Genomic DNA, 13,179 nt, shown 5'->3' with positions numbered 1-13,179 from the left:
CACTGTGCGTATTGCTGTATTCTTCCGCATTTCCGGTATTACGTGGTGGTTTTTGCATACCGTCCTGAATACTGACCGGTATTGCCTGGCTTACAATCATTGTTTAGTTAACTAGACGGTGCTGCATGGATCAAAACACATGAGCATAAATATAGTAAAGGTCGTCAATTCGCCTGAGGCATTAATCTTTAATATATTCGATCTGACGCCATGGCGCATGCAAGATGCCAGAGAAACAGTAAGATATCTTCCCAGAAATAACTCTCAACCTTTCGCTGTGGCTTCTAGTGAGATTCCAGAAACCCTTGGCGTCTTGAATGAGCGATTTTTTTTTCCCTTGTCCTTTTGACCAGGTACCCCTAGTGGAATAAGAAGAGAGACCTAAAATTTCAGAAATATCAAGCACTGCCTTCGATATGGACTACTTTCCGCATCGAGTGTCATTCAGGGAGAAGATGAGTGGGCTAAGGTTCACTGTAGATCATATGGGAGTATTATTATCTACTCGTACTACTATCTAGTATCTAGTGTCACTAACTAGGAATCTTCCATAGAGGGAGAGAATCGTTGTGAGGCCTTTTCGCCTGATCTTTCCTTTCATCTCTCAAGTCTGGTGGAGTCGAGTTCCCACTGTTAAGATCCGTTCTCCTGGCCCCACGCTGCTTCGGATACATATCACGGTGATAAGGGTAAATCGGCACACTGAACTCAAGCATGTCGCATGATGTAAGCGTCGAGAAAAAATTTTTCCATTGTGTGAAAAGAGCGAGAACGGAACCTGTGCCACTCTTGATGACAAGCTACGTGTAGTCTACAGGCCTTGATCGGAGTGTAGATGCCGAGATCCAAGGCTAACATCGACTATCACTCAGACGCTAATATTGATTATCATTTCAACCGATCAATGGCATGACCATCTCCCACCTCCTCAGCCCCATCGGGCCAAAGTCCTTTGCCGCGGCAGTTTACCTCGGGTCTCTCCAAGCCTTATAGGTGATCTTGCTGCCGTACTGAGCTCCCTTCTTCAGCACCACGGTGTGCCGCCAGGCCGGTTCGTTGATGGCGTTGACGAAGCGGCTGGGCTCGATGCAAAAGCCAGCAAACGGCCCGCGGCTCGGGTTCCCTTCCGTGGCCGGCACGTCAATGCCTTGGCCCGTGTAGAACTGGAATGCAGGCTCTGTGCTGTACACCTGCAAGTTGAGATGCGAGGCCGGGTGGCGGAACTCGGCCTGCAGCTGGAGGGGCTGTCCGCGCGTATCGAGCGGCACGCGGGCGATCTCGCGCTCCACGACGAAAATATCGTCGAACTGATTGTCAGGGCCGAAGGTGAAATCTTTCGTCACTTCGCTGGGATACGGTTCGATTGGGCCGCGTGGAATCCCACCCTCCAGGGGCAAGTAATCTTGTGTAGACAGCTTGGCGATAGTGCCTTCAGTGGTTGCGCCACTGCCCAGGTTGAAATAGCTGTGTGTTCCCACCCAATTTGGTCAGCTTTGAGTGACTTGATTCCAACGCACACCATGCCGCTCCCCTCGAGCAAATGTCCCCCACATACCTATGGTTGGTCAAATTGATGACTGTTTCCTCACATTCATCGCCGACCAATTCGGCCTCGTACTCAATATCCAGCACCGATCGGGTGATGTCACCGTCCACCTCCTCGCTGACTGTGTAGAAGACCTTCAAGTCCACGGTGCCCGGGTACCCGGCTTCGTTATGGACACTCCGATAGGTATAAAGTAGGGTTTCCTTGCCGTTTCGCTGTAGGACCGTTGGACCCTCGAAGTCGCATCGGCCCCAGCCTTGACTGCCGCCATGCAGGGCATTGGGAGGATCATTCTGCTCCAGCTGATATTCACGGCCATTGAGATTGCGGATGATTCCGCCCTTGATCCGATTGGCCACCCGGCCGATGTTGGCACCGAACCAGGGGCTGTTGTGTTTTTCGTACAGTTTCTTCGTAGCGAAGCCCTGGACGATGTTCTGGCCGTCCACGTTAAATTCCTGGATGATGGCACCCAGAGTGGTGAATTTGGCGGAGGTTTTGTCGCCCATGTTGTTTTATTGATAGCCTGGTAGGAACGCAGAATGAATCTGAAGCTTCAAGTGGCAGATCAGGAAGACAGAGAGAGAGAGAGAGAGAGAGGGAGAGTCGGTCGAAGAGAAGGGAATATAATGGGGTCAAGATCCGTTCGAGGGGCTTCGAAAATCCACCCACTGTTTACCCCGCAATTGCGTGTTTTCCCCCAGCGCTCAAAAACAGTGGGAAACCCTGTGGCTTCGAACTTGATCGATTGGCGTAGAGCGAAGACTGGCCAGTCTGAAAGTCCAAAGTAAGATAACCCCACCTTATAACCCAGTCACATCGGTTAAATAGCTCTACACAACTCATGCGAAGAGCTGCTCTTCAGAGGGGAGATTAGGCTAAACCACGAAGAGCCATGTGGCAGCTCGGCCTGATCGGGTAAACTTCCGGGGAAAATGCCTCAGGCACATAGTTGAGGTTGGATCTTCTCTCCTGGTGGGCAATGGCCCTATCATTGACATCTATGAGTCTGTATGGGATATGGCTCATCCATTCACCGAAGCCAAGCATGAGTGAGTGCTTAACGGGTCCACAATCAGTTGGTCCAGATAATAGAGTCTAGGCCGCATGGAGAGGACCTGATGGCATGATATTGTGATGGTTTCACCAGCTGCTTCTAGACGTGAAGATGCGTATTGTGTCATAAAATCAAAAAGCGTCGGTGTCTCGATCAACCCAATCACAGCGGTACATGCTGTACGAGATCAGACAGGTATATACATACTGTCCACCTCAAAGAACGAAGCATGGAGCTCTATCTCCATATGAAGCTCGGAAAGCGGACAGCGGACAGCGCCAGCCCCGGCTTGCGGGCTTCGGGTCGGTGGTGACGGAGTGCGTGGGCTTCCGTTGCCGAGGACTATCAGCTGAGTCAGCTATTCTTTTCCACCGCAGCTGCATATGCATGCATACATATTTATACATACATTGATGCAACATCCTCTGGGGTAGGTAAGCTATGCGAGGCTCATATTTCATTCCTTCTAGGGTTCAATGGTGCCCCTAATTGGTTTGTTATCATCACAGAATGAGTAATCATTGCTCGTTCTCCTTTTGTTACCCCCAACTCCACCACCACGGCCATACGTTGCATACATAGGCATCCAAAATTTGCAGGCTCGACCGTGCACCCTGCTTAGTATACATGTAGTTGGTCCTTGCGGTGACAGATATTAATCGCGCACACCGTTCGGTAATATTATGGTTAGTGGGAAAAGTTGACAGTCAGTTCTTTGTACTATACGAGTTCCTGGCATGGAACCTCTTTTGTGTCTCGTATCCACCTATAAAGCCAGTCTTCTCCTCCCCCTCCCCAAAGTTTGGGTTTCCCTTGTTCTAGATGCGAGTCGAGTTCATTCTTCTGCTTGCCCAGCGAGGCTGATTAATGATTCAGAAGCTTCCAGCGGTTCGGGGACTGGATTAGTCAGGGCTGTAAGCGTCGAACAATCCCCAAAGCGGTAAACTCCGAACCCATTCGGAGAAATCGGGACGGAGTCGGGCATGTGATCGGGCCTTTTTTTCGCCTTCCTCCTGTCGAGCGTCTCCATCAATCATCAAGGAAGTCATTTGCAGTCTTGACTTTTTGAGACGCTAAGTCAAGAGGGGCCCCTAATCTCGGTACCTGAGTGGCTTAAGGTGAACTGACGATGTGGAGCCAGATTGACCTCCACATTACCACATACTTATACTACTCATACTCTCATAGTGAGTGATTGCGCACCTGTGCGATATGCGTGCGCTTGCAGTAGAATCAAAATTCCGTAAGGAAAGCGGAGACCCTGCTGGCAGAATAAGGGCCAAGGCAGATGGCCGAGAAGTTCGAACTCCTCGACTCACCACGGACTGGGACTTCTTAACAGATTCCTAGTCGTTTATAAGGCATGGAAACTAAGTAGACGTCTGCTGTCAGTGCCGCTTCCATGGCCGTTCCTACCTTGGCAGTTAGCTGGCCTGTCCATAGTCAATCAATTCTCCGTCCATCAAGGGGGACACCAAAGGGGGTGCAGACCTAATGGGGTCAAGAAAATGGCCGAAGGGGGAAAGGGACAAAATCAAATTAGCAAACGAGGATGTCAAAGGCACAGGGCCGTAAGTGCATAAAACACGTGGATCACGGACTCCGGAATGGAGCTGGTGGGATTTAGAAACCTCCGTAATCCGGAAGAAAAAAAATTTTGCAAACAAGGTTTTTGCAGGTGCATCCCTTTGATGAGATCCTGTCAAATCACCGGGATTTAGCGTAAGGCGCCGAGTTGGTTTAAGGTACAGTAGCTCCAGTGTTCACAATAGGGCGGTCGGCATTACGGGCTGAGCAATTCTCTCTTTGCTCTTCCTTGTTCAATAACCGTTTCGGGATCGAGGACACGAAACATAGACTGGAACTGGAAGAGGCACAAAGCCGTCAAGCCAAGGCGACAAGTAGAAACCAAAGGTAAAAAGAGGAGCCCCGGCAGGAGTTCGCTTGAGGCTGGGCCCCATCACAGAACCAAACTGTGCTTTTCGTTAGTTGCTCCGTGGTATTCGATGAGTGGAGACTGGACCCTCTTTTTCTTGCTTTTCTCATCATGATTCAACACTTGCACCAGCCGTTGCGAGCCCCTTCCATCAGAACAACATAATGGCTTCCAAACGGGAAAACGAAAACGAAAGAAGAACAATACGCGAGATATCCTTGGATCGCGTAGACTATAAGCCAGGCAGTAACCGAGACCGACCAAAGAGATGATTGGAGTAGGTTGAGTCGAGGTGTCACGATCTGCGCTTCGGATCACCATCGGACAGTCAAGACGGAGATAAGAAAAGCTGACACCAAAGCCCACCGCAGGAGTATGACGTCCTCCACCGCCGGTTTTAGTCAGGGCGGTGTCCGGGGCGGGAGTCTCATCGTCACCCGCCCTCCCAGCCTGGCTGAAGTTCGGTCACTTCTCGGCTAATCATCCTAACAAACTTCATGAATTATAATATATTCAGACGCTGTATAGGATATGAATAGTAAGGACTGCAATATATCCGATACCCACGATACCCAGGGCCGAGACACCAGAGAAGAAAAGAGAAAAATAATGACTCGGAAAATGCACGCGGGTAGTTTAAACGCCCAGCCAACTGTTTTAAAACGCCAACACCGAAAGCACCGAGACACCAGCGTCATCACAAACCTAATCCCTCGACCCAAGCCGTTCCGGAGAAAACCAAGACGAACGATTGCCCTTGAAATTTAAAATAAAAGTAAAGTCCAAAAGGAAAGCTGTACACTCCTTCGTTTCCCAAGAGGGGGGATGTATGAGACCAGCCACTTAGAAGGAAAAGACACTGTACAGTCTGCCGAATGCCTTCCGCCCGCGAAAGGAAGAGCACTGGTCATCAAGAGAAGAGAAACCGGCACCAGATGAGATGGTGGACGGGACAGGTCATGCATGTATACGATTACATGCATGTATGAAACTCAAAGGTCGAATTCGGAAAAGAAAAAAACAAGTCATAGCTTAGTGATATCGCGGGTTCTTCGAGGCTTGCTAAGTGGATGCGATCTCGGGGGGATTCGCATTCAGAAATTGATTGATATCCTCATAATCGTTCTTCGTATCCATATATGACGAGGTCAACATGCAGCTCATGGGGATCTGACGGTTGAACATAGGCGAAGAGACCTGCTCATCGAACGATAGATTCGTGTATTCGGATGCGCCTATTAAGTCGATATCCTCGAAAGAGCTGAAGTTGTTGCTGGGCCATTGTTGCGGGGTCTGAAGCGCCAAGGGGTTGACAACACCTTGCATGGTCATGGGAGTCGTGAATGCCGGGTTCGATGGGGCTAGCTGAGGTTCAGTCTTGATCGGGGCTCCCTGAGGGCGCGGAGGTGCGCTGAAGGTAGTCGGCGTGGGTGGCAATCCAAAGGGATCCGAAAATCGAGCGGGAACGACGGGCGATTGGGCGCTTTCAGAGCTTCCATCAGATGAATCTTGGCGTTGCATGTGTCTGCCATTCTGTGTCCACAGCTCTTGCTGCATGACCTCCGGATTCTCTTCGAAGCGCTCGCCTTTCGTCTGGTCCAGCGCTCCCAGTCTGGTCAGCAGGTCGTGCGTCAGAGGATGACCATTTGGCTCGCATTGCAACGGTTCCCCGGGCCAGCCTTCGCCGTCTGTCGCTCGTCGGTACAGCTCCTGGAGTCCGTAGACAAGCCACGCCTGTTGTTGTTCGAGCATCTCAACATATCTGCAAGTCACGGAGTCAGACAGGGGTTCTGAGACAACCAAACTAGTAACAAAAGCTCAATGCCAAGGAACGCGCTCACCCCTTAGGGTACACTTTATCGTGGGCCTTCTTTCGCTCGCCGAAGACACAAATGGCATTATCCGTCCTACACCGACCACATGGGTTGGCTCCGTCACACTGCGCCGGGTCAGTGCATCAGACCAGAGCTGATGCGTCGAGCCATGATTAAGCTTACCTTAGATTTCTTCAACCTACACCGATCGCATGCCTTACAGACTCTCTTGCGGACATTGCCGTCTGAGTGCGAGTGGTCCGAAGTCGGCGACGATTGGCGTGCTGTCATTGTGTATATATAGATGTGTGTGTGTATGTATATTGTGTGATTATACTTTTATTCGGGTGCTCGTCGAATGACAGGAGCGAAGAGAGCGAAGAGCTGAAGGAGGGAGAAAGGTAAAGTGAGAAGAGAGAGGGGTATCCAGAGAGAGAGAAATGATGATAGCGGCGCCAGGGACCGGTGGTAGGATCTTGTAGTCAATTAAAGCAGCAGATGTGGTAAGGGTCCGAGTCTCGACGGGGAGTTGGTTAAGGTTGGTCGATGATATAACGATCTTGGGGAATAAAAGGTAAAACCGATGTAATCACTTCAATCTCAAGCTTCGGGGCCAATGTGAGGCGCATGAGTCAATGGAACGCCGAAGGAACAAGTTGGATCGATCCACAGACTGGGTAGGGTTGCAATGATCCAAATTCGGGCGAAGTCAGGTTGATTCGAGATAGGGTTAGCAAGTATAATAGAAGTGGTAGTAGTGCTGGGATAGTATAGAGTTGTGTTCAAAGAGGAGAGAGCCGCGGGCGAGAATGATGAGCTCGAGACCAAACTTCAAGGAAGTATAGTAGGAAACGGATTGGAGGCCTTTAGGGATTTAAAAGTAAAAGTAGGAGGAGGAGGAGGAGGAGGAGGAGGAGGGAGCAAATATGGAAGAAATTATGATTATTATTATATTGATTAGAAATGGTCTAGTTGCATCTCAAGTAATCAAGCCGAAGGATGATTTCCAGCACGGGTCATCCGTAGTTTACGGGCAGCGGCTGTAATGCATACGTTCTCTTGACCCAGACCTGCCCAAGGATTGACGCAGACCTACTTGTTGGATCGGGTCCGGCCTGGTAGGGTCGATCATTGGTCTGACAGTCTCCTGGAGCCCTGTGTGATGGAGACTTTCTGAGGTTCAGCACCTCCTGGTGGGGAATATTCCCATCGGTAAATATTCAGGTTGAATAATACAGAATACCTGTTCGCATTGAACTATTTGGTTGCTGCTGGTTATCTGCTACTTCCTGTATAACCTTTATTATTGGTATTCAATAAGCGCTTGCTGGTCAAACTGACATCATCTCCTTTCTCTACCTAAAGTAGTACTCTTTCCAAAAGGGACCAAAAGAACATGAAGTTGGTCTGACTGCATATCTACTTCCAAGTCAGAACAAGTGTCGGCCGACAAGCTGTCTGGCCGGGTATCCGTGGATGTAACTGGAACTGAATTAGCAAAGATGTATAAATACTGTACAGTACATACATACATACATACATACATACATTCATACACCACACCTGCATCTACACCTATTCATGATTACATACCGTACCTAGTTGCCGATACGAATACTACAAATACATCATGGAGGTAGGTAATGTTACCTGAATACACATCACGGATAACGGAACGGGGAGCCACTGCCCAGGGCACCTCCAGGCTCAGTCCTTCAGTCATCATCCATCAAGGATGCCGCCTGCAGTGATTGCCTGAATCGGAGTCGCGGGTCTAGGCTCGGACGGTCGGACCCCGGGGTTGTGAGGTTTCCCCCCCTCTACTAGGCTTAAGGGGAGGGGGGGAAATTTCCCCGTTGAAGCAAAATTTGCTCTTCAACCCCGATTGACATGATGGCTATTTCTGGTTCTATCTTCCGTCCCGTGAGGGTCTCTCCCAGATGAGTCAACAGACTCAAATAACCACAACTTCCAGTGGAGCGGATGGGAAATCATTACACGGAAGCCGTATATCCGATTGTGGTGCTTGCCGGAATTTCAATTCCTCGGCGTTTGATGTCTAGGAGGTTGTGGCCTGGTGCTTGACTTATCTTTAAAGAACAAGGAAATCTTCGAGCACAAACAAGGTCTCTCACATAATACCATATTATCTCCGGTACTTGTGCGGTCGTCACTCGTCCAGAGTGCTTAAACATCGTAGAAGGGGGGATGTTGTTTCTATTACCAGACGGTAACCATGACTGATACGCAAAGACTGCATCGGTATGACATCTCACCCTTGCATAAGCTCGGCATTACGGCACAAGAACCGTTCTTGGGAGAGTTCCCACCTGGGCAGTTCTCGGCAAAGTCATGCCGAGCAGCAGAAACCGGGAGCTTTCAACTTAGAAGAGAGGACTAACTACTCCTAATTACCTACTTTAGTAGACTCGTAGAACGAACTTAGTTGTCGGGGAACTAACCGCGTGGGTTGGCGGTTGTTTTGTCTCCTTTGCCAAGTCGGCGATCTGAAAAAGTGCCCTCCCACCCCACCCCTCCAATCTATTGTGTGAATGCAGTAGTAGTTGTCAAATGTACATACATGTCTCGAATCGACCAGCTGGTACTGTACCTACCGGACAGACTTAGTACAGTCATCACAGACGCCGTTTCGAACACCGAGTGTCCGATTATCCTCCAGGGAAGCTTTAAACTAGCAGACTGATGCGCTTTCGTTGCCACTGCCACTACCGGGAGACGAGGAACAAGGAATCATCTCTATAAGCTTTGGATGATTTCAGAGTGTCGTTTGCTGATCGGTAATGAGTTCGGGTTCAACGTTATTGTTCTTTACTCCAGTCCGATCGCTTCGCTTTCTTTCTCCGAAGGGGAGAAGAGAATGCTTGGCCTCTCCCCCGCTTCCACCACGAGATGCGATAGTTCAGTCAATGACGTTGACATACTTCCATCCCATGCACCATCGGACTTTGAAAAAGAAAAAAAAAAAAAGAAAAAAGAAAAGGAAGAGGAAAAAGAAAACCGAAAAACATGGTAGCTGGATCATGTCACCGACGCTTTCCCCTGTCGCTCGCCGATGTACAGAACCACCCACCATCCATCTGCTCCGCCTCCGATTGGCTCTTCCAGCTTCCAACCTCTCGGTTGCAATCAAGCTGTTCGCAGCACTACAGCGGTGCTGATAGCTGCTGGAATTGACTTCATGGTTGCGCCACTATTGATAGTAGACCAGATTAACTTTCCCCGGCCTTGCGATCAATGATCCAAGGACTTCTCGTTGCCTCTCTCTCGCTCTCCCTTCCTTTCTGTCTTCTTCTGTCTTCTCGTTTTTCTTTCCGCATACTGTTATCCCATCCTTTAGTTCCACCCTGTGCCGCCCTCTCACTTGGGCAAGTTTGATACGAGTCGCAATTTATTGATTGAGATTGCCATCTGATCATCTTCCTAAGAAGACGACCTTGGGTGACACTCTTCCGTCGGGCCACGAGGGGATCGACAGACAGACGGGGAACGGATGAATGGAGTTGTCGATTAGTATCGTGGGCGGCGCCTTAGTCTCTCCCCCAGCCTCAGTCAGGCAATCAGGGTCGGATTCAATGAAAATGCTGCGAGTCTAGAACCCGCCCCGCGGATCGTGGGTTCTTAACGACCATAGCGTCATCCCGCGTTCCTTTGCCGAGCGGTCCCCACTCCAGGGAAAGGGAGAGAGGCACATGGGTTGGACTTTGGGCTGAAGGAACCTCAAGGTAAGGTATCACACCCATCGGGTGGCTTTCAATCCGCACGGGAGGATATTTTCGGCCGTAAGCACATGGGCAGACACTGGCTGACCTAGCAGTCCAGGCCGACGATAAGGCACGGCTTGACTTCGGACCACGATCTGGACTCACCCCATGACCTCATGCAGGGACGGTCGTCGTCTGTGCATTACGCTCATTCCGGCTCCTTCACTCGATGAGCCGCATGCTGTTCGTCTCATCATGCGCTAAGAGGAACCTTAACTCCCCGAAATAACCATTGCAAGGTGGTCTTCGAAGGGCTAGATTGACTAGAAACTTTCAGTCAACAGCGATTGTAGTAGGTATGTACATTTTGAAACAGGGGGTATATGAATATAATACGCGCAATTGACCGCAAACAGGCCCAAGCCAGAAGACCAAGGAAGGCTGGCCCAACTTGGACTAGAAACACCATATTCGTCGCCAGCTCGTCCTGGCTGCTGACGGCTTTTGCTCCTTCTCTCGACTCGACGGCAGGGAGTCGGAGTTGCCATAGTAATGGCTCGCGCCCTGTCCCCGACGAATTCGTTTCCTTTCCCGAAGCCAACCAAAGCCGCGTTGTCGAGGTGCTGCTACGTGCTTCAACGGCAGTTCCACGGAGGGTGAATGGACGATGGTGCTAGCTGTGGAGTTCAATCCTGGAACCAGGGCGTTGCTATGTACCGGATCAGAGGCCAGAGCGGTTGATTGATAGAAGGATCGACGCGCTTCGACCACTCGGCGGACCAACACTAACCAATTGTTAGTTAGATCTTGAGCTGCTAGATTGGGCGGGATGGAAACTTACAAGCAAATGTCTCCTCGATGTTGACCATCTCGCGTGCACTGGTCTCCATAAAACCGCACCCATGTTTGCGGGCATACTCCAAGCCTTGAGGTGCCCCGATCACTCGACTCTCCTTGAGGTCACACTTGTTACCGGCTACAATCTTGATGGGCGGCGACATGCCCACCTGCAAGCCTGCCGCGCTGTCTCCCAGTTCCTGTCGCAGGCGGTGACTCTGTTCGGCTCGCTGTTCGGTCTCGATCTCGATCAGGTCCATAAAGTAATCTAGGGCGTGCAAACTAGATTGGTTGGTGATATCGTAGACGAGCAGAAAAGCGTCGGATTTCAGGTTGGAAGCCGTCCATAGTCCGCGGTATTCCTCCTGGCCGGCTGTATCGGTGATGGACAGAAAGTACGGCACCCCGTCAACCACGCGCGTGACGGAGTATGAATCTTCTGCAGTGGTTCCCGCGCATTAGACATTTTCTTTCTTACCTTCAATCTCAAGGATGGCGAGGTGGGGTTGGTGGAGGGGTGGTTACCGATTGTAGGATCGTACCTAGCGCGGCGCACCCGATTAGTTCATAGTTCATGTTGAGCATGGAGTAGTCGAACCTTCGCCCCGGCACTTACTCATGAATCCACTGGCTGCGCACCAGTCGCAAGGTGATAGACGATTTGCCTGCATTGTAAGCAGTTCCATCAGTAACACGAACGAGAACTAGAACCATCGCGATGCGCTCTTCGTGACACCGTTCGCATGCGGAACGTGGCAGCTGATTCCATCATCAAGCCTTGGAGTTCTTATCCGGGGTCTCCTTTTCCATGGCACGTACCGCATCCACCATCTCCACAGATAGTGATGGAGATTTTCTCCGGAGAGTCTACCATGGCGTCACTCAAAGGAAGCAATAGCGGGGTGTGTGGGCAATGAAGCGAGCGAAATGAATTTGGAATGAGGATTGCCAACTCTGAGGAAGGAAGAGGAAGGAAGGAAGAGAGATTTAAAATAAGTGATCGACCGACTCAGTGGGCCGAGTGAAACGCTCAGCAGGAAATCAGGCACAGGAACAAGCGAAGCCAGGCACGAGAGGGATCAACGTGGGGAGGGGATGATATTAGCAGGGGGGATGCGATCGGTGAGTTTACTCCTAGTTTGAAGTCACGAATCTATTATCCATGGGGGGACCGGACAGATTGTGCAGGGCGTGGGAGGGGAGAAGTCAAGACGCCTGGATTCCTTCATGATGGCATAAAGTATGCGAATGGAGGAGAGCTTTCAAAAAAGGGGGGGATAGTTAGTGATTACTATAAGGGCAGTTGGAGCTCAGACGGGGAGGTAGCAACGTCTAGAACCCCTGGATATTTAAACTGAAGTCCCATCATCAGCTTAGCAGTTGACTATGGTCGGGTGGAAGTGTCCGGTGTTTGAGGTTGGGTTGATTGATAGATAGAGGATTGGTAGATAAGAACAATGCGACCGTTGAGGGAGAGGGGAACAAACAATAGAATCATTCCAGTTTAAAGAAGAAGAAGAAGAAGAAGAAGAAGAAGCCTCCTTATCGGGGGTGATGGAAAGGGACTTGGGGGAAGAAAACAAGGGTATTGGGGAAAGGGAGCAATCATTAAGAAGGGCGACTAAAGGACTCATTGTGAACTTATCATCAGCATCATCATCATCATCATCGTCCGTCTGACAGGGATCAACACTTGAACAGATCGAGTCTGGCCCGGTTGATGATAGTTAGTTATTCTTAGCAGTCAGTACTTTTGTCAATCTTTTCTTTTGCCCCTGGGATGCATCATCTCTCCTCTCCTCTTCTCCTTCTGTATGTAGTCGGTGGTGGTCTGTCAGATTGTCAACTTGTCAAAGTGTCCCGGTTCCCCGTAATCTAGGAATCTTGTCAATAAGAACTAAGTTGTACTAGTCAGAAATAAGTGTAGTTCTAAGAAGTTTGAATGTTGTCTGTCTGTAGACACGGTCGGTGGTGGTACTTGAGCTGGTTGCCTGTTCTCACTTTCTCACTTTCTCGCTCTCCCCACCTGCATTCAACCCCAGTGATTTTCATTCTGGTTGGTGTGGATGGAGGATGATGCATCACAAATGGGAGAGGGGGAAGAATTGACACATCACAGCTGCTGTTGAATCTTTTCGTCTCTTTCCCGTCCAGTAGTTACAGAGACAGTCAGTCCTTCCCACCGCCTTCACCCCGGCCGGATTCCTTCCTCTTCCTCTCTCTTTCTCTTTTCCCTCCCTCCCATTCTCCCCTTCTGTTCGTCTCTT

At 50.1% G+C, this 13,179-nt stretch overlaps 3 protein-coding genes across 3 annotated transcripts; all 3 read right to left on the bottom strand.

Annotated features, from left to right (window-relative positions):
• Nucleotides 1-965: 965 nt before the first annotated feature.
• Nucleotides 966-2,055, bottom strand: BO97DRAFT_357757 (aldose 1-epimerase; the record flags this gene model as incomplete). Its single annotated transcript, XM_025692218.1, has 2 exons — nt 966-1,464; nt 1,556-2,055. The coding sequence occupies 2 exons, from the start codon at nt 2,053-2,055 to the stop codon at nt 966-968; spliced, it is 999 nt and encodes a 332-aa protein (XP_025546045.1).
• Nucleotides 2,056-5,454: 3,399 nt separating this feature from the next.
• BO97DRAFT_277251 (Zn(II)2Cys6 transcription factor domain-containing protein) lies at nt 5,455-7,116 on the bottom strand. Its single transcript, XM_025691031.1, has 4 exons — nt 6,855-7,116; nt 6,537-6,799; nt 6,381-6,478; nt 5,455-6,301 (listed from the first exon to the last, which is right to left on the bottom strand). The coding sequence occupies exons 2-4, from the start codon at nt 6,642-6,644 to the stop codon at nt 5,602-5,604; spliced, it is 906 nt and encodes a 301-aa protein (XP_025546044.1). The 5' UTR covers nt 6,645-6,799; nt 6,855-7,116; the 3' UTR covers nt 5,455-5,601.
• A 3,640-nt stretch (nt 7,117-10,756) lies between these two features.
• Nucleotides 10,757-12,035, bottom strand: BO97DRAFT_276967 (putative RAS small monomeric GTPase). Its single transcript, XM_025691029.1, has 4 exons — nt 11,732-12,035; nt 11,529-11,577; nt 11,438-11,454; nt 10,757-11,351 (listed from the first exon to the last, which is right to left on the bottom strand). Exons 1-4 carry the CDS (start codon nt 11,784-11,786, stop codon nt 10,891-10,893), a joined length of 582 nt encoding a protein of 193 aa, XP_025546043.1. The 5' UTR covers nt 11,787-12,035; the 3' UTR covers nt 10,757-10,890.
• Between the last annotated feature and the right edge of the window lie 1,144 nt (nt 12,036-13,179).

The sequence above is a fragment of the Aspergillus homomorphus genome (assembly GCF_003184865.1).
Source record: "Aspergillus homomorphus CBS 101889 unplaced genomic scaffold BO97scaffold_82, whole genome shotgun sequence".
Classification (NCBI taxonomy): Eukaryota; Fungi; Ascomycota; class Eurotiomycetes; order Eurotiales; family Aspergillaceae; genus Aspergillus; species Aspergillus homomorphus.
This window is presented reverse-complemented; position numbering and strand designations above follow the sequence as displayed.

Coding starts and splice junctions, on each gene's coding strand:
- BO97DRAFT_276967 (XM_025691029.1), bottom strand. CDS start 11,786: ATGGTAGACTCTCCGGAGAAAATCTCCATCACTATCTGTGGAGATGGT. Junction 11,578..11,731: donor CTGTGGAGATGGTGGATGCG/GTACGTGCCATG, acceptor CTTACAATGCAG/GCAAATCGTCTATCACCTTG.
- BO97DRAFT_277251 (XM_025691031.1), bottom strand. CDS start 6,644: ATGACAGCACGCCAATCGTCGCCGACTTCGGACCACTCGCACTCAGAC. Junction 6,479..6,536: donor GTAGGTTGAAGAAATCTAAG/GTAAGCTTAATC, acceptor GACCCGGCGCAG/TGTGACGGAGCCAACCCATG. Junction 6,302..6,380: donor GATAAAGTGTACCCTAAGGG/GTGAGCGCGTTC, acceptor CGTGACTTGCAG/ATATGTTGAGATGCTCGAAC.